This window comes from Sminthopsis crassicaudata, chromosome 3 (assembly GCF_048593235.1).
Source record: "Sminthopsis crassicaudata isolate SCR6 chromosome 3, ASM4859323v1, whole genome shotgun sequence".
Taxonomy (NCBI): Eukaryota; Metazoa; Chordata; class Mammalia; order Dasyuromorphia; family Dasyuridae; genus Sminthopsis; species Sminthopsis crassicaudata.
The window spans coordinates 348,645,842-348,670,618 of record NC_133619.1 but is presented as its reverse complement, the minus strand read 5'-3'; the positions used below and the strand labels follow the sequence as shown (position 1 = coordinate 348,670,618).

Here is a 24,777-nt window from a genome sequence, read left to right as displayed (position 1 = left end):
GTCTGTATAGTGCTTCCAAGGCCTAAGTCTTGTAGGAGACATAGCAAGGACAGCCCAAGTCCATCCCATCAAATGAGCTTGGGCTGGATTTTCCCGTCCATCTTTTTGTTAATAGCTAAAGAGGAGCTAGGTGCTATAATGTTGATTCTCATAATAAAATATATTTTGATAAAAAAAAATCCCTATTATCAAACAAAAAGCACAGAGATCTGCTCTAGCCAGATCAAAAGTAAACAAACAAAATCTTGTGGATTGAATGAATTACAAGCCAGAAACATGGTTTCTTTTAGGCTTATTTTTGCTGTGCTCAGACAAGCATTAATTACAAACAAGGTTTCAGGGAATTGGTTGCCATAGCAACATTTTGCTTAGGCCTTTAAGAGCCAAAGGCAATCCGATTGTATAAAGCAAGGAAGTCCGAGACCTCTGTATTCTCTGGAACTGAGACCAGGGAATCCCAGAAGGGTGATAAATGAGGAGAGAAAACCTCTCCATCTTTTAAATGGAATAGGTTGTCTGCTATGTTCTAGGGGTCAGATGACCGTTCACATACAATTCTAAATTATTGGATTTTTGAGATAAAATCTAAATCCTTCAGGCAGTCTGATAAAGAACACTGAACTTGGAGTCAGAATATCTGGATTTGAATATTAGCTTTGCCATTTGCTAGCTGTGTGACAGTGGATAAGTTACTTCTTTAGGTCCTCATCTTCTTGTCTATAAAATGGGAATAATAATATTGTCATTACCTATCTCACTGGTTTGTTGTGATGATCAGTTAGTATAATGTAAGCAAAGTATTTTGAAAATCTTAGTGTTTGAACATTTTTTTTAAAAAATCATAGAGTCTTATAAAAATATACATTGTCAAGCTGATATAGCTTACCAAAAATGGGTGGAGTAAGGAGAGAGACAGAGAGACAGAGAGAGGGGAGGGGAGAGAAAGGAGAGACAGAGACAGAGAGGGAGAGAGGAAAAAGGGGGAAAACGGAGAGGGAGAGGGAGAGAGGAGAAAGAGATGACAGAGAGAGAAAGACAGAGGGAGAGAGGGGGACTTCTAAATAGACATGTCCGAAATGACTTTTCATTCCAGTATTTTTGCTAATAATAATAATAACAACATTTTTAATGGGGTCAAGAGATTTGGCCATGTACAGAAAGGAATAAATAGCTTCCAGGTCCAGCACCCCATGCACTATGATACCACCTAGCTGACTTTATGTGCCTCAATAGATAAGGCCTAGAAAGTGGCCTAAGTTATAGTTAGACTGGCTTTCTAGTGTGGTGAGAGTACTCACCTTAATAAAACTCTTTATGTGTTCCAATTAGTGTATAAACTTGAACATACTGCAGTCAACTACACATCTCATACTTCTGCAAAAACTGACACTGGAATATGATTTCATGCTGATATAAATTAGTCTGTAAGGAAAGGTAAATGTCAGTCTTGACTTCAGGATCATAAATGTTTCCCACTAGATCTAGACATCTTAATTTCACATATTCAGCACATCTGGATAATGAATTAAATTCTTTATCCAGATATTTTGGAAATGTATGTGACTAATCAATTTCTATATTCCCACTTTGTAGATTCAGCCCCAATCAGTCCTACCATATTTGATCCCTCCATTTTTCAAAAGCCTACAAAGTCTCCTTATATCCTAATAGATTAATTTCAAATTCTTCATCTTGGAATTGAAGGCCACCTGTAATTTTACTTCACCCTAACTAGTCAATATATCTGTTATAATCCCATGACTAGTACGCTACTCCAGCTCTACTCATCTTTTCTCATTATTTTTAATACAATTGCCTCCGTGTCTTTGCAAATCATATTCTCTTCATTGAAATGTCACTGTATCCCACAATGTCACCCCTACTTAATCCCTAATTTTCAAGATCCAGATGATCAGTTATGGGTACCATTTTTTAAAGAGTGATTATTGAATTAAAAGATATCCATCTGAAAGAAATCAACATTAATAAAAAATTTGAAAAGTATTGAAGGAATAGGAAATGGTTATCCTGGAAGAGTTTCAGGGAGATATGAAAGCTGTGTTAAAATATTTCAAAGTCTCTCATATAGTCAAAGTAATTAAACTTAAACTGTGTGGTTTTAGAAGGTTAAACTAGGATAAATGGATAAAAATCATAGGAAAGAAAATTTCTCCTTAACATAAGGGAAAATAGAGACAGCTAGGTGGCACAGTGGATAGAGCACCAGCCTTGAATTCAGGAGGACCCGAATTCAAATCTGACCTCAGACACTTAACACTTCCTAGCTGTGTGACCCTGGGCAAGTCACTTAACTCCAATTGCCTCAGGCGGGGAAAAGTAAGGGGAAATAATCTAACAAGAACTGTCTAAAAAACAGAATGGATTGCCTCAAGAAGCAACCAACAGGTAGTAACTACAAATGGCCACATGCTAAGGATATCCTAGAAGAGGAAATTTATTAGATGATTTTCAACTCTCAAGTTCTATGGCTTTATGATGTCTTACATTGCATGGACAGGCAGAATGGTGTCAGAGAAGACCAGGATTTGGAATTATTTTTTAATCCCTGTTTGACATCAGTCTTGTTATTTAATTCACATATAATAAGTATCAGGAGTTAGATTTAAATTCAGGTCTCCATGACTTGGCTTGTCTTGTTACTTAATTGTTTCCCCACTCAGTTTGTTTCCTTGTAGATAAAATAATGCTTTTTCTACCTACTTTGAAATGTCTTTCTGAGAATTAAATGCATTAATGTATATAATGAATTTTTAGCCATAAAGTACTATATAACCATTTGTCCCTTTTCTTTTTCTTTTCATGACCAAATTCTAAAAAATATGGTATATTCTCCTTACTTTCCTCACCTTACTTCTCATTCACTTCTTACTTCCTTGCAATCCAGTTTACATGCCACCATTTGATCAAAACTTTTCTCTCCAAGATTACCAATGATCTCAACTTTCAAATCAAAGGGTGTTTTCTCAGTCCTTATCTTTCTTGACATTTTAAAAGTATTTTATATTATTAGATATCCCTTCCCCTTGGGATGCCTTCTCACCCTTAGCTTTGTGACACTACACTCTCTTGATTTTTCTACAGATTTGTCTAACTATTCTTTCTAGTTCCTCCCCTGAATCATCTCCTTCTTCCCACTTAGTATGGACATTCCTAAAAGTTCTTCCTATTTAATTAAATACCTATAAATGGTTATTTTATCAAGAACTTAAATTCCTTGGCTGCTTTGTTATTGTCTATGTATTCCTAGCATAGACCCTCAAACATAATAAAAACAATAGCTAATATTTATATTGTGCCTACTATGTTCCAGGCATTGTGCCAAGCACTTTACAAATATTATCTCATTTTGAGAACTAACAAACATTTGTTGAATTGAAGTCATTATTATTATTATTAACTTAATATCTCATATACTTAGAGCATAATCGTTAAAGCTTATGGACTGACTGCAAAATTGTGGCAAACACTGGAGATACAAAGATGAAAAAGAAGAGTTCTTGTTTTCAAGGAGCTTAAGGTAAGGCATGAAGAGAAGTGTATACCACTTAAAATATGATTAAGTTCATTGGACAGACAAAGTCCTTTAAGATCTTTAAGGAGGGAAAGATTACTTCTTACTGGAATATTCAAGAGACATTTTATGAAAAATATGGCACATGAACCGATCCTGAAAGGAAAAAAAGATTTGAATAAAAGGGGCACTGGAAGTATAGGGACAGCTCATTCTTGGCACACAGGACTCTTAACAGAGAGGTACATCTCCTCCCAATATATATTTGCATATAAAGAAATCAGGAATCACTTTGAAATATTGGGGACTTAATATATTATCTTTAATAAGAGAGGGAGAAGTCTCCTTAAAAGAGAGAATGTCAAAAGAACATTCCTTATCTCTTGGAAATTAATTTAATTAGGAATTTAATTCTGATATTGGAATAACATGAAGATACTTTTAGATAGGCAAAGATCACTACAAATAGTCCAGTTTGACAGAATTATAATGTAAATCTCAACTCCTCACCTAGAAAAATTTCTCAAGGTCAGGAAGCATGACTTCCCTTTATCTTAAAGAAACAGTATGGTTTAGTGCAAAGTTTCTTAAACTGTAGTTCTTGATTCCATATAGGCTTTTATATCTGAATATAGGGGTCACAAAATTATGATTTATTATCAGTAAATATTTAATTTGTATACTTAGGATCCCATAAAATTTTCTCAGGTGAAAAGGAGTCACAAGTGAAAAAATTTAAGAAGCCCTGTCTAATGGAAAGAATACTAGACCAGGAATCAAAGGATACAGCCTGAATTTTTATCTCTGCTGTTGATGCATGATGTGACCATAGGCAAGTCACTTCATCATTCTCACTTTCTTCACAAATAAGTATGGAGGTCAAAATCAGTTCTTAAGTTCCTTTTATATTTACATTTCTATAATCCTTGAAGATTCCATAGGACCTACCCTAATTCTGAAGCTACAGAAGATATTGATGAATTGAATTAGTATTTAATTTAGCACCTAAAGAGGTTTGGAATTTACCTGTAAATGTCATTTGTCCCAGTAATGGTGTGGTCTTCCAATGATCTTGTCCTGTCTAAAAATATCTATTAAAATATTTTATCTAATATTTTATCTAATAAGATAAAAATATCCACCATGATATATACTAGGTGCTTTATAAATGCTTGTTCTCTTACTCCCTCCTCCCCGCCCCCCTTCATGAATCACACTTTCCCTCTTGACAGATGATGGAATCAGAATGAGAACTTATTTGGGAAATGACTATGAAGGTGTTTTGTTCAATGACACATATTTGTTTGAAAGGTTTGGGAGAGGAAGAGAAAATAGATATTTGATTTTGTTTTTAAATTCATTTTTAACAAAATTAGAAGTTTAAGAAAAGTTATTAATTTATCTTTTTGAGGGAGTTTCTGTACTAGGAGTTCCCTATGCCAATGAAATCACAAGTTTGGGACAAAATTTCATTTGGGATGAAATTGGCATGGCATGTATTTCCCTGGGTTTGTTTTCTAAATAAGGTTTTTGACAGGAAAACAATAATCTCTTGCTATTTTTGGTTACCATTAAAACCATTTTAAATTATCCCATGTAACAAGTCTATAATTGTCTACAATTTTCATATATGTCCATATATATGTATGTGTATATATATACGTATATAAGATGTATTTATAGCAGAGATGTTAAAATAATTATTGAAAAGGGTTTGGGTTTTTTTTTTCAAATTAAAAAGTGACTTGAGAGGAGAGAATCTCTGACACTTAAAAAATATATATATCCACCATGGTTTGGTGGATAGAGTATTAGACTTGAAGATGGAAGATCTGAGTTTGAAAACTGCCTAAAATACACAGTGACAGTATATAAGCCACTTAAACCTTGATGAAGCTCATTTTCTTCCTCTATAAAATGGGGATAATAATAGGATCTACATCAGAAAGTTCTTATGAGAAGAAATATATAAAACATTTTGCAAATCTAAAAGTGCTATATAAATGGTAGCTCTTGCCACAAATAATGAATAGTATTTGAACTTAACACTCTTATTGGGGCAAAACTTTATTTATTGGGGCTGCTGAGGCTTTTTTATCCTGTATGTCCTGCAGTTCCTGGCCCATGTAGTCACTGAAATCGCATATGCAAAACAGTCCCACTCTAAGTGGCAGACCTTATTGTCCCATTCCTATAGAATGTAAGATATGTCAGACTTCTTAGGGAGAATGCAATTGCTGATCTCTACAGACAGGCTATTCATTGTAGGGCCCTGGTCAAAAAAGGGGTATCTCTTTCCTGTATCGTTCATTGACAATGATTCATAAGGACAGGATGAAGCAGAAATAGAAAACATTATCCTGCATCCTCAGGAACTGTGTTAAATGAAGAAGAAAATTGTTTAATTTAGTATCCAGATTTTGCATCTGGGAGTATATTATCTGGCATTGACCTCTATGAGCAGAGGCAATATAATCTGTCCTTTTCACCCCACCTTTTCCCATATAAAATTCTTTGTAACAGGAAATCCACCCATGATTTCTTAAGCTCAGAGGAAGAAATCAGAGGCAGACCTGGTCCAAAGTGAAAAAATGGACAATTTTAGCTTCTATGTTCTAACTTCTAATTTTTGAGCCCCCTTTCAGATGCCTGTCTTCCCTGACTTCTCTTGCCCAGCTCTTCCTGTCCATGACTCCAGAGCTCTCTTGTTGCCTCAACCCATCCTTCTTAATGTTAGCTAAGGAGCTTCTCATAAATTGATTTTCACTGTACTTTTAGGGATTTGTTCAGTCCTTTTTAGGGTTTTCTTGTCAGAGTTACTGGAATAATTTGATATTTCCTTCTGTGGCTCATTTTACACATGAAGAACTAAGGCAAACAGGGTGAAATGACTTATCCAGGTTTTTGGTTAGATTTGAATTCATATCTTCCTGATTTCAGGCCTAGTGTTCTCTATCCACTGCAGTGGTCTGCCCAAAGAAATATAAATTTTGATTACTGAAACCTCATAAGATATTTTGGGCTTTGGAGGTCTCTTTCCTACTTATATATTCTATCATAAAAAAATACTGGGACAATCCTACATACCATGCAATTTCATTTATGATTTCTTGATATGGAGCTCTGGAAAACCAAGTTTTCATAAAGCTAATTAAGGTTCAAAAGGAATTACTTGATCATTCATGCTTAAACCCATTGCTATGGCTCTCACTGATTGGTCAATAATAAATCCCACTCCAAGCTTCACTTGGTTATTGTTTGGGTTTCAATGGCTCAGAATAAATGTAAATAGCAATTGTTTCAGTTATGGCCAGAAACCCAGAGAAACCCTTCCCAGTTTGTTTTTTTTTTTGACAAGGTAAATTAGACCTTTTGCCTCATTTCTTACCTCACCTTAAATCACTGAATGAGTATTGCCTCAGACAAACTGAAAGCTGGGAAAACCTTAGCTTAAAAAGGCCAAGGTCTCCTATCTCATCTGGGGTCATCACCAGTTATCCTGAACTATGTCTTGCCATTGGACTCAGAGGACGTTAGAGAGACTGAGATTATTGACTTCCCACAGACCTGCTTTGCTTACACTTAATTTACTTGTAAGGCTTCCTCCTGATGTCAATGGTCCTTTTTTTAAAAGTGAAGAACAAACAACAAGCTATTATAGAGCTGATATATATGTGGGGGGTATGTATATATGTATATATGTATGTATGTTTATACATATATTATATACATACACATATATATATACATATATATATATATATTTAATCCTAGATAGAGCAGCAGAGCTAGCAGAAACTTGTGATCCAACAATCTCATTTTACAGTCAAGACCGAGGATAATAGAAATTAAAAGGCTTGGTGCTTCATGCTAGTTTAGGAAAAACTAGTATTAGTAGACAGATTTCCTGCTTCAAAGTCTAGGACCTCTTTCTATTATACCACAACCTAAATGACAAAGCTTTGGTCCAAAAGTAATGAATTTCTCTAATAGCCCAGTGACAGGTTAAATGGTTCCTTCCTTCCTCTAGACAGGTACTTTAAAAAATGAAATTTTTAAATCAAATTTAAATTCATTCTTATTCTCAGATAAAGAATGTGTTATTCTTTAGTAGAATGTATACTGTTAGTTGTGTGTTCACTAGTCAGGATGTCTCCTTATGGCTAATGACACCTCAGGTAGTATGATACAATATACCAGTTTTGTTATCTGAGGGCCCAGGTCCAAATCTCAGCTCTGTCATTATCATTAGATCTTGGAGGGAAATCCCTCACCCCTGAGTCTTAGTTTTCACATTTTTAGAATAAGAATGTTAGAGGCAGCTAGGTGGCGCAGTGGATAGAGCACCAGCCCTGAATTCAGGAGGACCAGAGTTCAAATCTGATCTCAGACACTTAACACTTCCTAGCTGTGTGACCCTGGGCAAGTCACTTAACCCCAGCCTCAGGGGGGGGAAAAAAAACAATAAGGAAGCTCATCTCTAATATTTTTTCAGAATGGAAAATAGGATTTCATCTCATGAGAATTATGATGTGAGTTAAACAATTATTTATTATTTTTAGTCATATCTGACTTTTTATGACCTTATTTGGGGTTTTCTTGGTAAAAGTACTGGAGCGGTTTGCCATTTTTTTTCTTCAGTTCATTTTACACATAAAGAAACTGAGGCAAACAGCTTGTGTCCAAAGTCACATAGTTAGTAAATATTTAAGGCCAGATTTGAACTCAGGCAGAGGATTCTCCCGGACTCCAGATCTAGCTCTCTATCCACTGTGGAATCTATATGGTCTTTAGCAAATTGCTTAGCTAATACTTTTATAACACTTTAATATTTTCAAAATCTGAGGAGTACATAGCAAGATTATAATCTTCATTTTACAAATAAGGAAGCTAGTTAATTGGTTACTCACAAAGCAAAATAGCTGGCAAGGCAGAACTCAAATATAGATCTCTAAATTCTAATACTAGTACTCTCTCCACTATAAGAAATCACCTCATTTAATATCTCAGAATCTCATTCCATTTCTCATCTGCAAAACTGAGGCATGACTAAATTATTTCCAAGGAGCTTTAATTGCTATCAATCTTATAAGAAGTTTACTATTTGAAATGCGAATAACCTTGGGAGGGACATCACTTTAAGCCACTTTTAGTGGTTTAAGTTTTAGTGGTTTAAAATTTTTAATAGTTTAAAGTTACAGTCAGCAAAAATTTGAAAATGACATCTGGGAGGTGATGTCATGATATGCAAATCCATGACATGGATTTAAGTGAGGGAGGATTGTGCACTCACTTTCCCGCCCAGAACCATCTGGATCCAGTGGCAAGATGTAGGATGACTGAAGATGGCCCTGAATGAAATGGGAGACTTTGGCCTTTTTAAGCTAAGATCCCAAATAGGGTTGCAAAGAGTCAGGCATGATTGTAACAACCAAATAACAATAATTCCCAAGTTCAGGAAAAAGAAGTAACAAGGAAGCAACAGTAAGAAAGGTGAGGGGTGGGGAGATATGAAAGAGGGAGAAGCTTCTTGGTGCAATGGAAAGAGACAGCCTTGGGGACAAAAAAGCTCTAAGGTCCAGTCTTGTCTCTGAAACATACTGACTCTGTGAAACCTTGACAAGCCACTTCATTTTTCCCAGACTCAGCTTCTTTACCTTCCCTATTGCCTCCAGGATCAAATCCAAAAAATTCTGTTTAGCTTGGCATTCAAAGTCCAAAGCCCTAGCCCCCTCCTACCTTTCCAGTCTTTTTACACCTTCTTCCTCATCACACACTCTTCCCATCCAGTGATCATGCCCTCCTGGGTATGCAAGACATTCCCATCTCTCCACTCCAAGTATTCTCTCTGGCTGCCCCTCATCATGCCTGGAATGCTCTCCCTCTTCACTGCTGCCTACTGGCATCTCTAGATTCCTTTAAGTCCCAACTAAAACCCCATCTTCTAAAAGAAGCCATTCTCCACCCCTCCTAATTCTAGTATTGTTCTCTCTATTAATTATGTCCTAATCATCCCTGAATATAACTTGTTTGTGTATAATTGTTATCTCCCCCATTGGATTGTAAGCTCCCTGAAGGAAGGGTTTGGGTTTTGTTTCAGTGCTTAACAGCTCCTGGCACATAATAGGGCTTTAATAAATGTTTATTCACTGACTCTTCTGGCCATAAATAAATGTTTATTGACTGACTCATAAGTCAACTACCCAAATTTTCAGTATGAATATTTCCTCTTTTACCCAATGCAGTATTGTGGGGAAAGCATAGACTCTGAAGTCAGAGGTCCTAGGTTCAAATTAAAGTTCTATTCCTTAACTCCTTATGTGTTCCTGGACAAGTAACTTAATTTCTTTAGTTTCTGCTGCTTTATCTGCAAGATAGGGTAACCTGAGAAGTTTCCTCCAGTTCTAAAGCTGTGATCCTCTGACCACCTCTGAGTTGGGAGATAAGTCCTTAGAAGTAACCTGGGACACAGTTGCCTAGAATCACACAGATTGTGTCCAAAATTCATTTAAATTAATGCTTTCATGATTCTAATAGCATAATTCTAACTACTGTGCCTGCTGGACACTGCTGCCCAGTGAATACACTACCCAATATTTATTCAGCCCTACTGTATACAAAGCACAGTGACTGGCAATTGAAGAAAAGCAAAGTTTAGATAAAATAGTCATACATGGCTCTTTTTAATAGCGAGATGATAAGCCAATTCCAATAGATATGTGATGAAGAAAGCATCTGTATCTAGAAAGAGAACTATGGGGACTGATTTTGAATTACAACATAGTATTTTTACCTTTTTTGTTGTTTGCTTGATTTTTTTTTTCTTTCTTGTTTTTTTTTCTCTTTGATCTGATTTTTCTTCTGCTGCATGATAAATGTGGAAATAAGTGTGGAAGAACTGCACATGTTTTATATTGGATTACTTGCTGTCAAGGGGAGGGGATGGGGAAAAAGGAGGGAGAAAATTTGGAACACAAGATTTTGCAAGGGTGAATGTTGAAAATTATCTTTGCATATATTTTTAAAATAAAAAATCTATTATTTGAAAAATAATAAAATCACAAAAATAAATAAAATAAAAGTCATGGTGTCTGCTCTTAAGGAACTTCCAGGCTAGTTTAGAAATAAGACAAATACACTAATAGCTATGATATGCCATATAAAACAAAGAAGTGGATAGTGACTGTCAAGACAAAGAAGCTGAGATTTGCAGTGAGAGATCTGAAGGCTAATTCTTTTTCTCCTGCTTATCAGCAGTGCAGGTAATTCGTTTAAATTTCTCTGTATCTCAATTTTCTCTTGGGGATACTTGTCCCCAAAGGGCAACAGTGGTTCTGCCACTAAATACTAGAGTGCCCTAGGTAAACCACTTCATTTTGGGACTTCAGTTCCCTCATCTATAAATGAAAAATGAGCACTTAAGTGATTCCAAGGTTCCCTCCAGCTTTAAATCTATGTATGCTCCAATGAAATATACCTACCTACCTCATAGGCTGATTGTGAAGAAAAGGTTTTGTAAACCTCAAATTAATATTATATAAAAGGTGAAAAAAGTTTACACAACTCCTTCTGTACATTTTCTGTTTTGTACTATTTCTATTTTATAATGTGGAAACTGAGCTTAGAAAAATGTGTGACTTTCCTAGGGTCTTCTCTGATTATCACCAAGTTATACTGTCTATACCTTTTCTTTATACACAATTGTCTTTCTTGTTAGATTGTAAGCCACTTGAAAATAGAGACTGCCTTGTGTGTGTGTGTGTGTGTGTGTGTGTGTGTGTGTGTGTGTGTGTTTATATTCCCAGTATTTAGCACAGTGTCTGGCACATAGGCCCTTAATGAACTCTTGTTGATTTGATTTGTTGACATAAAGTTAACAAGTATCAAAGTCAGGATTCAAAGTCTAAGTCAAACCCTCTTTCCTTCAATGTCTATTTGTTCTATCATGTGGCAGTTTTGCTAAAGATTGGCTCTGCATGTTATTGGGAGGCCTTGGGGCATCCCTCAAATCATATAAGGTAGACAACCTCTTCTTCTGGTCCAGACCTGCTGTTGACCATGCTTTTCATTATAAAGCCAAAGAATCCTCAGATTCTCAATGAAATATAACATGTAGTACAGAATCTGTAGTCCCAGATGTCATCTAATAGGTCCATTACTATTAATTATACTACAGCCATCCTCTCTAGTACATCATTGACCAATGTGAGAGTCTTAGAGACTCAAATTGAATCCTCAGATAGATAGATAGATAGATATTAAGTACAAACATTTCCTTTTTATCCTTTTGCTAACTGTATGAGTACCAGATCTTCTTACCTGGACTAGATAAACCTTTTTCTAACTTTACTAGTACCAGATCTTCTTACCTGGACTAGATAAACCTTTTTCTAACTTTACTAGTACCAGATCTCTTACCTGGACTAGATAAACCTTTTTCTAACTTTACTAGTACCAGATCTCTCACCTGGACTAGATAAACATTTTTCTAACTTTACTAGCACCAGATATCTCACCTGGACTAGATAAACCTTTTTCTAAATTTACTAGCACCAGATCTCTCACCTGGACCAGATAAACCTTTTTCTAACTTTACTAGTATCAGATCTCTCACCTGGACTAGATAAACCTTTTTCTAAATTTACTAGTATCAGATCTCTCACCTGGACTAGATAAACATTTAAATTTACTAGTACCAGATCTCTCACCTGGACTAGATAAACCTTTTTCTAACTTTACTAGTATCAGATCTCTCACCTGGACTAGATAAACCTTTTTCTAAATTTACTAGCACCAGATCTCTCACCTGGACTAGATAAACCTTTTTCTAAATTTACTAGCACCAGATCTCTCACCTGGACTAGATAAACCTTTTTCTAACTTTACTAGTACCAGATCTCTCACCTGGACTAGATAAACCTTTTTCTAACTTTACTAGTATCAGATCTCTCACCTGGACTAGATAAACATTTTTCTAACTTTACTAGTACCAGATCTCTTACCTGGACTAGATAAACATTTTTCTAACTTTACTAGTACCAGATCTCTCACCTGGACTAGATAAACCTTTTTCTAACTTTACTAGTACCAGATCTCTCACCTGGACTAGATAAACCTTTTTCTAACTTTACTAGTATCAGATCTCTCACCTGGACTAGATAAACCTTTTTCTAAATTTACTAGCACCAGATCTCTCACCTGGACTAGATAAACCTTTTTCTAAATTTACTAGTATCAGATCTCTCACCTGGAGTAGATAAACATTTAAATTTACTAGCACCAGATCTCTCACCTGGACTAGATAAACATTTTTCTAACTTTACTAGTACCAGATCTCTCACCTGGACTAGATAAACCTTTTTCTAACTTTACTAGTATCAGATCTCTCACCTGGACTAGATAAACATTTTTCTAACTTTACTAGTACCAGATCTCTCACCTGGACTAGATAAACCTTTTTCTAACTTTACTAGTATCAGATCTCTCACCTGGACTAGATAAACCTTTTTCTAACTTTACTAGCACCAGATCTCTCACCTGGACTAGATAAACCTTTTTCTAACTTTACTAGCACCAGATATCTCACCTGGACTAGATAAACCTTTTTCTAAATTTACTAGCACCAGATCTCTCACCTGGACTAGATAAACCTTTTTCTAAATTTACTAGTATCAGATCTCTCACCTGGACTAGATAAACCTTTTTCTAACTTTACTAGTATCAGATCTCTCACCTGGACTAGATAAACCTTTTTCTAAATTTACTAGTATCAGATCTCTCACCTGGACTAGATAAACATTTAAATTTACTAGTACCAGATCTCTCACCTGGACTAGATAAACCTTTTTCTAACTTTACTAGTATCAGATCTCTCACCTGGACTAGATAAACCTTTTTCTAAATTTACTAGCACCAGATCTCTCACCTGGACTAGATAAACCTTTTTCTAAATTTACTAGCACCAGATCTCTCACCTGGACTAGATAAACATTTTTCTAACTTTACTAGTACCAGATCTCTCACCTGGACTAGATAAACCTTTTTCTAACTTTACTAGTACCAGATCTCTCACCTGGACTAGATAAACCTTTTTCTAACTTTACTAGTATCAGATCTCTCACCTGGACTAGATAAACCTTTTTCTAAATTTACTAGCACCAGATCTCTCACCTGGACTAGATAAACCTTTTTCTAAATTTACTAGTATCAGATCTCTCACCTGGACTAGATAAACATTTAAATTTACTAGCACCAGATCTCTCACCTGGACTAGATAAACATTTTTCTAACTTTACTAGTACCAGATCTCTCACCTGGACTAGATAAACCTTTTTCTAACTTTACTAGTATCAGATCTCTCACCTGGACTAGATAAACATTTTTCTAACTTTACTAGTACCAGATCTCTCACCTGGACTAGATAAACATTTTTCTAACTTTATTAGTACCAGATCTCTCACCTGGACTAGATAAACCTTTTTCTAACTTTACTAGTATCAGATCTCTCACCTGGACTAGATAAACATTTTTCTAACTTTACTAGCACCAGATCTCTCACCTGGACTAGATTAACATTTTTCTAACTTTACTAGTACCAGATCTCTCACCTGGACTAGATAAACCTTTTTCTAACTTTACTAGTACGAGATCTCTCACCTGGACTAGATAAACCTTTTTCTAACTTTACTAGTATCAGATCTCTCACCTGGACTAGATAAACCTTTTTCTAAATTTACTAGCACCAGATCTCTCACCTGGACTAGATAAACCTTTTTCTAAATTTACTAGCACCAGATCTCTCACCTGGACTAGATAAACATTTTTCTAACTTTACTAGTACCAGATCTCTCACCTGGACTCTAGATAAACCTTTTTCTAACTTTACTAGTACCAGATCTCTCACCTGGACTAGATAAACCTTTTTCTAACTTTACTAGTACCAGATCTCTCACCTGGACTAGATAAACCTTTTTCTAACTTTACTAGTACCAGATCTCTTACCTGGACTAGATAAGCCTTTTTCTAACTTTACTAGTACCAGATCTCTTACCTGGACTAGATAAGCCTTTTTCTAACTTTACTAGTACCAGATCTCTCACCTGGACTAGATAAACCTTTTTCTAAATTTACTAGTACCAGATCTCTCACCTGGACTAGATAAACCTTTTTCTAACTTTACTAGTACCAGATCTCTTACCTGGACTAGATAAGCCTTTTTCTAACTTTACTAGTACCAGATCTCTCACCTGGACTAGATAAACCTTTTTCTAACTTTACTAGTACCAGATCTCTTACATGGACTAGATCCCTGATATCTAAGCTTTATTTATATAGGATTCCTCCCAAGGCAGAGTAAAGATAAAGGAGCTGCTGTTAGAAGCCTTCCTTTGCTCAGGTGCTGGCTGGCTCTCCGTTTCCTTTAGCTGTTTTCTCTGGTACACACCATCCCTCCCTGTCTCCATCTCTCCCCCTAGGACTCAGATGGATTCACTTGGATGCCCTCTCACCTGCCACCAGCACTCAAGCAGCTGTTCCCCATCATGCCTAAGATCCTGCAGGATTCAGGGAGGCAGCTGTGAGTTGAGGCCAATCAGTGAGAAGTGTCTAAAGGCAAACAATGTCCTCTTTCAGCACGTCACTCTGCTAGGACTGGTAGACTGAGGATGGCAGCTCCAGACAACTGCAGAGGAGCGTAAGTGAATGCAGTCAAGTCTCGCTTTAGGCAAAACATCTGTGCCTATTGCCCAAAATGAGGCTGACCTGCATTCTAATTTCATGTCAACTGAATCTTGCTTTAAAGGCATGAAAGAGCTTTTTTGTTTAAAGGAGCCCTGCTTTGACATAATGAAGTCAGCTTCTAAGATGCAAATAATCACACCCCCTCATTTCTCTGTTTCTATATCTGACTTCCTTCAAACATTAGTCTGCAATGACATCATCTGTACTGAATTTGTTCTGCAAAGTCATACGTTGAGGCAGGGCCAAGATGCTGGAAAGTTGACAAAATTTGTCTCTAAATGGTCCCAGGCTCTCTTTTCTGTACTCTCTTCATGTCCTTTTTGTGCCATTCCCTCTCAACCAGTGCTCATATGCTGCCCTAAATACTGCTTGTCAGAGAGAGACATGCACAACACTAATAATGGTGAACTGAGGCAATTATGTGAGACTGATTCTTTGGAGACTGCATGATTGCTGGTGATTGCATAGGAATCCAGACTGGTTACTGAGCAAGATGGATATGACATCTGGTGCCCCTTAAAAATGCCACCAAATGTTCATATCAGATATAATGATCCCATATATTCCCTACTCTCAAGTGGCAATTGTTTAACCTTTGTTTGTCTGTTTCCCATCTGCAAAATGGGGGTGATAAGGCACCTATCTGACAGGATTGTTGTGGAGATTAAAGAAGATGCTTGTAAAACACCTTAGCATAAAAAATACCTGTTTCCTTCCCAGCTTGTAAAAAGTCTTCATATGAGAAGATAGATCCATTTATACGCATTTAAAAGTTCCCAGCAAACTCCCCAAGCTATTACATTCATCACAAGACAATGGCCAGAACAGCCTTCTCTTCTGCCTAGCCCTGCTCCCAGAGATAAGGGACAGTAGTAACTGCTGGTTCTTTTATTATTTTTAGGTTGCTTACTTAACTTAGCTACAAAAACTCACCTCCTTTCACTAGAGAAGCTCTCATAGGTTGGTCTCGGCCACGGCCGGGCTTGGAGTCATCACCTCAGCATGACAGGGGAGAGCCCCCACCTGGGCCAGAAGGTTATGGTGACATTCCAGGGGGCTCCCAGAGGTAGAACCAGGTGTCTTTATATCTGAACATGGGCATAAGCTCTGTGGGGAGCTGCTCCCTGCACACGAGGCCTGAGGGAAGGCTCTGGGCCTTACTGAGCCACCGGAGGCAAACAGAGGTATGAATTTTGGTTGATCCTCCTGTGTGGCTCCTGAGGAGTCTCCAGGGCTGAGCTGGAGGTGAAGGTCCTGGATATAGGAAAGGGCTTGATCATTCAGCTGAGCATACTCAAAGTTGATCCTGTTTGATGAGACTTGGCTCATGTGGTTGAAGAAACTTGCCTGGTTTTTGTGATTATGCCAGGGATTTAGCCCCAGGTTTGGGTTTGTGGGCACTTCTTGAAGCTTCCCAGTTGGAGAGAGAAGGGGATATCCAGAACTGGGAGGGTTACAGTTGCATTCATTTTGTAGCAAGACACAGTGGCTCCCCACCTTCTGTCTCTTACACAGAGTGCTGCCCTCCTCCTTCCTGAGGCACCACTCAGCTAGCGGTTTGTGTTCATAGCTTATCTTCAAGGCTGCCACCTGTGCCATGCAGCTTTCCAGGACGGGCATTATGTCAGGTTCGCCCCTCTTAAGGCCAGGGCTGGTCTGGCTTTGAAAGCATTTCAGACTCAAGGGTAAGCTTGGTTTTTCATGGGCACTGGGGCAGGAAGAGGGACTCGGGACTTTGTGTTCATCCAAGGCATCTACCAGAGTGGCTTCTCCTGACTCTGCTGGCTGAGAGGGAGGCTCTGATGAAGACTGACCTTTTTCTTGCTCTGTGGATATCTGTGAGGGGGCATGCAGGAGTTCTTTAAATGCATCTCCAGTGGCTGGAGGGCTCTCACTGGAAACCAAATCCTTCTCCGACAAGTGCATCTGCCATCCGCCAGCTCCTGGATGGGGTGCAGAAGCCATGCAAGACCTGCCCACTTCTGAGGCACACCTGTGCCCCTCATCCGGAGATGCATCTTCCCTTTGAAGTACTTCTTTATGTTTTTCTGCTGTTCCATGGTTAAAATGTCTCCTGTTGGTCACTTGCTCTAGGCAAGATAGGGATTCTGGGTTCAGAGTTTCCTTCTCACTTGCGCCTTCATTCCCAGATCCCAGAGGAATAATTGCTCCTTCTGTTTCTTGAACTAATGGGAGCCCCAAACAAGCAGGAGGGTCCCCACTTTCCTTTATTGGTGCTGACAAGGTCTGAGCCTGATCTGAGGGTGACATAAGCTCTGTGTTCCTACGGAGCCAGTTAATGATGCCCATGGTGAGAGAGAGCTCTGTGTCACACAGCTTCAGGAGGCACTCCTTCCCTTTCCAAGTGCTGTGCAGGAAGCTCTGACTGATGATGTCCAGGGCCGGCTGAGGAGCTAAATTCTCCTCAGCCCCTACGTGGAAACTGTAGATGGACAGGGGGATTTCAACCGCCTGCTCAGAAAGGCTCTCCGACACACACAAGTCATCGTCCAGGATGGGGCTGATCTTAGTCTCGCTGGGGTCATAGAAGAGCTCATAAAGAGCATCACCGCTGTAGCTATCCCTAGGGAACCGACCACCAGGCACCCCCGGACTTTGGGCCTCCTTTCCCTCCTCCTCTAGGCCTGGAGAGAAAGAATCATAATAACCTTCATCACTGGTGGAGGTGGATTCCTGATGCTCACTCTTTGGAGTTCCAGTGTCTATGGAGCTATCTTTGGAGCTGTCAGGGTCACCACCAGGGGACAGCGGAAGATCAGCCAGCAGGGCTGGCTCACATTTGGGCCTTTCAGCATCAGCGGCCGGGGAGCTCTCTGGCTTGTGATCAAACAATGCACTTTGGTGTCGCTTCACTGACCAGTTGATATTGTCCCAGAACTTGGCAAAGTCAGTAGCTTCGTTCTGAGCAGGGGAGGCCAGCTGCTCTACCCCTCCCTGGAAAGAGCCCACAGCAGATGTGTTCTCTCTGGCTCTTGGCCTCCGGGCCAGAATCTCCTGGCTGCCCTCCAGCTCCAGGGAGGCAGATACCTCATCAGCAAAAATCTCCCCACAGCCAGTAAGGGAGTCAAAGCTCTTCAGGGAAGCCACATCTTCACACAGGGCCCCACAGTAGTCGTAGGAGGAATCTGACTGTATCTCACTGTCAGACAAGTCCTGAGCCAAACTATCAGCAGCCAGGGTCTCCCCAGGTTTGAAGAAAGACTTGCCTAGCCTTCCGGATATTTCCCCCTCGCCTCCTGGAGATGGTAGGTTTTTGCCTTTCCCCATCAGCATAGCCAGACTCTCTGACTTGTTCTTCTTAATGTGGAATATATCCCGGAACCCCTTCTTGGATCTCTTCAGAGAAATCCTTTTCCTGGGGATGCTCTTGGCTACAGCTGGCACAAAGGGCATTTGGGGCACAAAGTGACGGTAATCAATCATTTGCTGACCACTGCAACTGGATGGGCTAGGGCTGTCCGCTGGTGTTCTTCTACCATGGGCTCCTGGGTGGCTTCCCAGACCAGAAAAGCTAATACTGTTGACCAGCCTTCCTATAGGCTTGTCTGCTCCCATCACACAGTCATGAGTCTTGCTCTTCCGTACCAGTTTGTAGGAAGACCCACAAGATGCTCCAAGGTCTTCATCAGGTATCAAACGTGTGACCTTGTTGGAGAACCTGTAATGTTTATGGGAAGCCAAACCGGCTTTTTGGTTCTCCTCCTCCAAGGGCCTTCCATCAGTTTCTGCTAGTCTTGGCCTGAATGTCCCAACTTCCTTATTCCGGAAGGCAGCCTCTGCCACTGATGGTTTCTCATTGGAAATTTGTAAACTGGACTTGATGAAGGTCTTTCCCCTTCTGAGCTCCATGCTTCCCCTTTACAAATGCTTCTGTGGAAAGAAATTACAAGAGAGAGTAAGATGGCACTGATAGTTGTTTTAAAAACAAACCATCACAGTCACAAACTTATAGAATCTTAGAACTGGAAGGGATCACCTTGAAGATCATCTAAGTCAAAATTCTCAATTTACAGATGAGAAAATTGAGACCCAGACATGTTTAATAAATTATCTCTCAATTTAATCGTCATTTTAAATAATTTAATGAAAGGTATTCATTAAGTACCTATTCTATACTGCTAAGTATCACCAGAGAGAAAAGAGAAAGAGACAACATAGTTCATATTTTCAAGGAGTTAATTGAAGAGAAATGAAATAGTCCATGGAACAGCATGAGACAGAATTTAATAAGAAGCTAAGTTGTATAGTTCAGACCCTAAGTGCATTAGGAGCTAAGAGAGTTGATTTGATGATGGAAACTCCATGAAAAGCCTTGAAAAATATATACAATATGTATGGGGGATAACAACAGAATTTATACCATTGTAAAGGGAGCATAGGTAAACCACATGAACTAAGAGAAGTGGGTTTTGCCAAAAACCTGAGGAAAACAAGAGTACTTCTGGTTTGAAGGGCTATAAGTAACTAGTATATTTAACCTGCAGAGGATGCTGATGTTTATACTCAAGTGCCAAAGGGGTTTCTGTACCAAGGAGTAAGCCATAAAGGGCTAAAGAAGAAACTAGAGAGAGGATAGTAGTGTATAAATTGAGTCAAATTTCATGCCAAAGTTTCAAGTGGAATGGAAATTGAGGGAGACAGATCATAAGGGCAGACAGAGTGATTATGGGAAGTTGCCAAATCAGGATCAAAAATTCCAAGACTAGCAGAGTATGAGGCAGGAGCAGAATCCAAATCAATATAGCAGGTATCAAGATATTTAAGTAGCACCAATATAGTTCTGCTATCAATCAAAATCCTTTAAAAACTGTCTGCCATAGTGCTATCCTACAGAAAACAGGATTGTTTTGAAGGAAGATCTTTTCCAAGACCAAACTGGAGGACAATAGGATATACTCTGGATAATGGGGATGGATTCTTTGATGTTATCTTTGTGTTCCTTGTGGTTATCACTGTACCATTCACTTAGTAGGTATTTAATAAATACTTATTGGACTGGATTTTTCAACTCTACGTGATAGGTTTGGGTGTACTAGGTGAGATACCTGAGATTCTAATGGAATATCAAAAGATAGAGGATAGTGACTAGCTGAATGTTCACCAGGATACTGAGATGGATTCCTAAGGATCTAGTTTCCCCAATGCAGAGGAATATAGAGAGTTGAGAATAATGGGTTTTCCCTAGTCCTTAATAGGATGTCAGTACAGTACAAGAGATATATAAAATTTAAGTGCTTTCATGCTGGCCACCAAGTGATATGGCTTTTTGCCAAAACTACTTATTAAACCAATTTATTAAAGTGCTGATGAAAAGAGCAACCATATTGATGAAATAATATATTTTTGAGGTAGCACAAAAATCCATAAGAGAGTTATGAAAGACTGACAAATATCTTATTCAAATTAAAATATTACATAGTTATAGCATTCCACTGATCTATCAGTGTAGCAACTCTAATACCCCCAAAAAAATTATTTGCCATGGCTTTCTCTTAGTAAACATGCTGAGTTCTAAGGATCAACACTTTTTTTTTTGATCAACACTTTCTTATGAGTACACACAGGTCACCTATTTAGCTGGAATTTTTCAGGGAACCAATATCAAGATGACCATTTTTTTGTCTGTTGTTTCTTTTATTCTCTAATTGAAAAACTAGAATTTTTGCCAATCTGTGGTGTTCTATCTCATACTCCATCATTTTCAGCTTTTAAAAAGGGGAAGAGATATAATTTTAGGCTTATTAAAAGAAGTGCAGAGTAAAGATACTGATAACTCTACTATCCCCTTTTCAGGTGAGACACCCTCTGGAATATAGTATTATATTTAGTTCTGACTGTCATATTTTAAGGACATTTACTAAGCATCACTCAGAGAGGAAGCTGATCGAGATGGTAATGGTTCTAGAAACTGTCATACAAGGACAATTGAAAGAACTGGGGATATTTTGCGTGAATAAGAGTAAATTTAAAGGAAAATTGGTGATTCTCTTCTAATATAAAGACCTATCACATGGGAAAGAGATTGGTTGTTGTCCTTAATTCTTTAAAAGGACCAAAATGACATCACTATATAATCTCTTTCCGAAGATAATCGATGGATACTTTCAATCAATATTTCCCTTCTATTTCTAGAATATTAGGGCAATTTTCCTTAATTATCTCTTGCAGAATGCTATACATGGTTTTTTTGGTCATAGCCTTAAGATAGGCCAATAATTTTTAAATTGTCTCTTCTATATCTATTTTCCAGGTCGGTTGTTTTTCCAATGAGGTTTTTCACATTTTCTTCCACTTACTCACTCTTTTTAGTTTGTTTGACTGATTCTTGCTGTCTCACAAAATCATTGGCTTCCATTTGCCCTGTTCTAGTTTTTAATGTATGAGTTTCTTCAGTTATTTTTTTACCTCTTTTTTCATTTGGTTAATTCTACTATTTAAGGCATTGTTTTCTTCAGACAACTTTGTTCTTTCCTTTTCCAAACTGTTGACTCTCTCATACATATCTCTCATTTCCTTTCTCATTTTTTCTTTTACTTCTCTTACTTGCCTTTTAAAGTTTTTCTGAGCACTTCCAAGAAGGCTCTTTGGCCGTGAGACCAATTTATATCACTCTTTGAGATTTCCTCTGTTTTCATCTGAGTTTGTGTTTTGTCTGCCCTGGATATCATATAGCTTTCTACAGTCAAGATTCTTTTCTGTAACTTGGTCATTTTTTTTCCTTTTCTTTTAGTATTTCTTCTTTTTTTACTTTTATGGTTAAGCTCTGCTCCTGGGGCAAAGGGGGTACAGCTCTAAGCCTTGGCTTTGAGCAGAGGGGCTCCTTTTTGTTTGCAGGGGCAGCTTTGCCTACTCTTTTCAGGAAACATCCTGGTTTCCCAGAATTTGCCTTCTGAGATGGGACTGGAAGCTGTCCCACTGCTCTGCTCCCTTACTGAGGCAGGACTGAGAGTTTTGGTTGCTGATTTGCTGTGATTAAGACCCCCTCACCAGCTTTCCCAAAGTCTGGGGAAAAAAACTGAGCTGGGCTGAATACCTTTTTCACCCCAGTGAGACTGACCTTTCTTGAAGTTTTTTTCATTCTATCTTGAGATGGAGAGGGGTTTCACTCTGTCAGACTCTGTTCAGAGGCTTGTTTAATGTGGTTTTTCTAAGGAAACTAGGAGAGTTCAAGCAGCTTCCTCACTTCACTCTGCCATCTTGGCTCCACCCTTGGAAGCCATCACTATGTTAGAGTCAAGTTCAATGTGTCCAACCGTGGCAGGTCAGATCAATAGGAGTACTGAATGCTCTGCCACAGGTCAGACACAAATAATCCCTATGAACATTTGGGATGGATTCTATAACTTTGCACATTTTGCATTTCTTCTGAGTTTGTTCAATTCTGCTTTGTTTGCAGAGCACAGCACCTTCTCAGCTGAGGGCACGCTATGCTGGGTGGTCCTGACCAGTGTCTCCCATGTTATACAATCAATTTTAAAGTTCTTCAGAGAGACCTTGATAGTGTCCCTGTGCTTTTTCTGACCACCTTATGAGCACTTGCATTGTGTGAATTCTCCATAAACTATTCTTTTTGTCAAGTGTTCATTTGGCTTTCAAACAATGTGACCAGCCCAATGGAGTTGTGCTCTCTGCAGTAGAATTGGAATGCTGGGCAGTTTAGTTTGAGAAAGGATCTCATTATCTGGTATTTTATCCTACCAGGTGATCTTCAGAATCTTCCTAAGGCAATTCAAATGGCAGCGGTTCAGTTTCCTGGCATGGCACTGATAGACTGTCCAGATTTCACAGGCATTCAAAAATGAGGTTAGCACAGTAGGCTGTGTAGATCTCACTTTGGTTGTCAGCATACCTTTTCTCTCCCATACTTTCCTTAGGAGCTTCCCAAACACTGAGTGAGCTCCAGCAATTTGTGTGTCAACCTCATTATTAATGTATACATCCCTGGAAAGTAAACTGCCAAGGTAAGTGAACTTATCCACAGTATACAATTATCCACAGTATACAAAGTTTTATTTGCTAAAACTTATGGTTCCACATACGGATGGTTCTCTGATTGCCCAGAAAAGTATATCATCTGTATAGTATGTCAGTTTCATGATGGCGTGCTTGCCCAGGTTCTAGAGAATGAACAATGTTCTTGAGCATTGATCCCAGTCACCAATGGAGTGAAACAAGGTTGTGTGCTTGCTCCTATGCTTTTTTATAGCTTTTTATATACAAAACATATGCATGGGTAATTTTTCAACACTGACCTTTGTAAAAACTTCTGTTTCAAATTTTCCCCTCCTTCCTCCCACCCCCTCCCCTAGATAGCAGGTAGTCCCATACATATTAAATATGTTAAAGTATATGTTAAATATAATATATGTAAACATATTTATATATTTATTTTGTTGCACAAGAAAGATTGGATTTAGAAAGAAGGTAAAAATAACCTGAGAAAACAAAAATGCAAGCAAACAATAACAGAAAGAGTAGAAATGTTATGTTGTGGTCCATACTTATCTCCCAGAGTTCTTTCACTGGGTGTAGCTGGTTCTGTTCATTACTGATCAATTGGAACTGATTTGGATCCTCTCATTGTTGAGGATGGCCACGTCCATCAGAATTGATCATCATATAGTAGTGTTGCTGAAGTATACAACAATCTCCTGGTCCTGCTCATTTCACTCAGCATCAGTTCATGTAAGTCTCTCCAGACCTTTCTGAAATCATCCTGTTGGTCATTTCTTACAGAACAATAATATTCCATAACATTCATATCCCACAATTTATTCAGCCATTCTCCAGTTGAAGGCCATCCACTCAGTTTCCAGTTTCTGGCCACTACAAAAAGGGCTGCCACAAACAGTTTGGCACATGTGGGGCCCTTTCCCTTCTTTAAGATCTCTTTGGGATATATTGCTCCTATGCTTTTAAGCAAGATGTTTTCGGCCATGTTGTCAAATGGCCTTCAATGAAGACAAACATGGGATCATAATCAGCTGCTGCATTGATGGCAAATTCTTCAACTTGAAAAGACTACAAGCCAAAATTAAAGTGAAAGAAATATTACTACATGATTTTTGTTTGCAAATGATTGTACACTCAATGCAACTTCAGAAGATGAGATTCAACAAAGTATGGATTGATTCTCTGCTACTTGTACTAATTTTGGCCTAACAATTTGCCAAGAAAATATAGGTACGCCATCAGACAACAGCTCACCATGCATATGTGGAACCACCAGTTACAGCAAATGGTGAAGGGAAAGAGATTAAATTTATACTACGTGGCTACAAAGAAAAGAACTAGGATCAATGTATAGAAATAAGTGGAAATAATGGATTTGAGTTCAATAAGAGAACTTTGTAACAATTAGAGCTACTCAACAATGGAATGAGTTGCCTTTTGAGATAATTCTCCATTAACAAAAATATTGAAGCAGAGGCCAGTAAGCTACAGAGCAAAGATAATATAGAAGTAATTTGTTAATAGTGTGGAAA

General features: G+C 38.3%; 1 protein-coding gene across 1 annotated transcript in view; it reads right to left on the bottom strand.

Moving 5' to 3' along the window:
* The window catches only part of AMER3 (APC membrane recruitment protein 3), a 68,954-nt gene that overhangs the window by 31,587 nt on the left and 12,590 nt on the right, over nt 1–24,777 (bottom strand). Inside the window, exon 2 of the mRNA XM_074301688.1 lies at nt 16,205–19,162. Within this exon, the coding sequence (XP_074157789.1) occupies nt 16,226–19,141 (2,916 nt within the window). The 5' untranslated portion in view covers nt 19,142–19,162 and the 3' untranslated portion in view covers nt 16,205–16,225. The remainder of the gene's footprint in view (nt 1–16,204; nt 19,163–24,777) is intronic.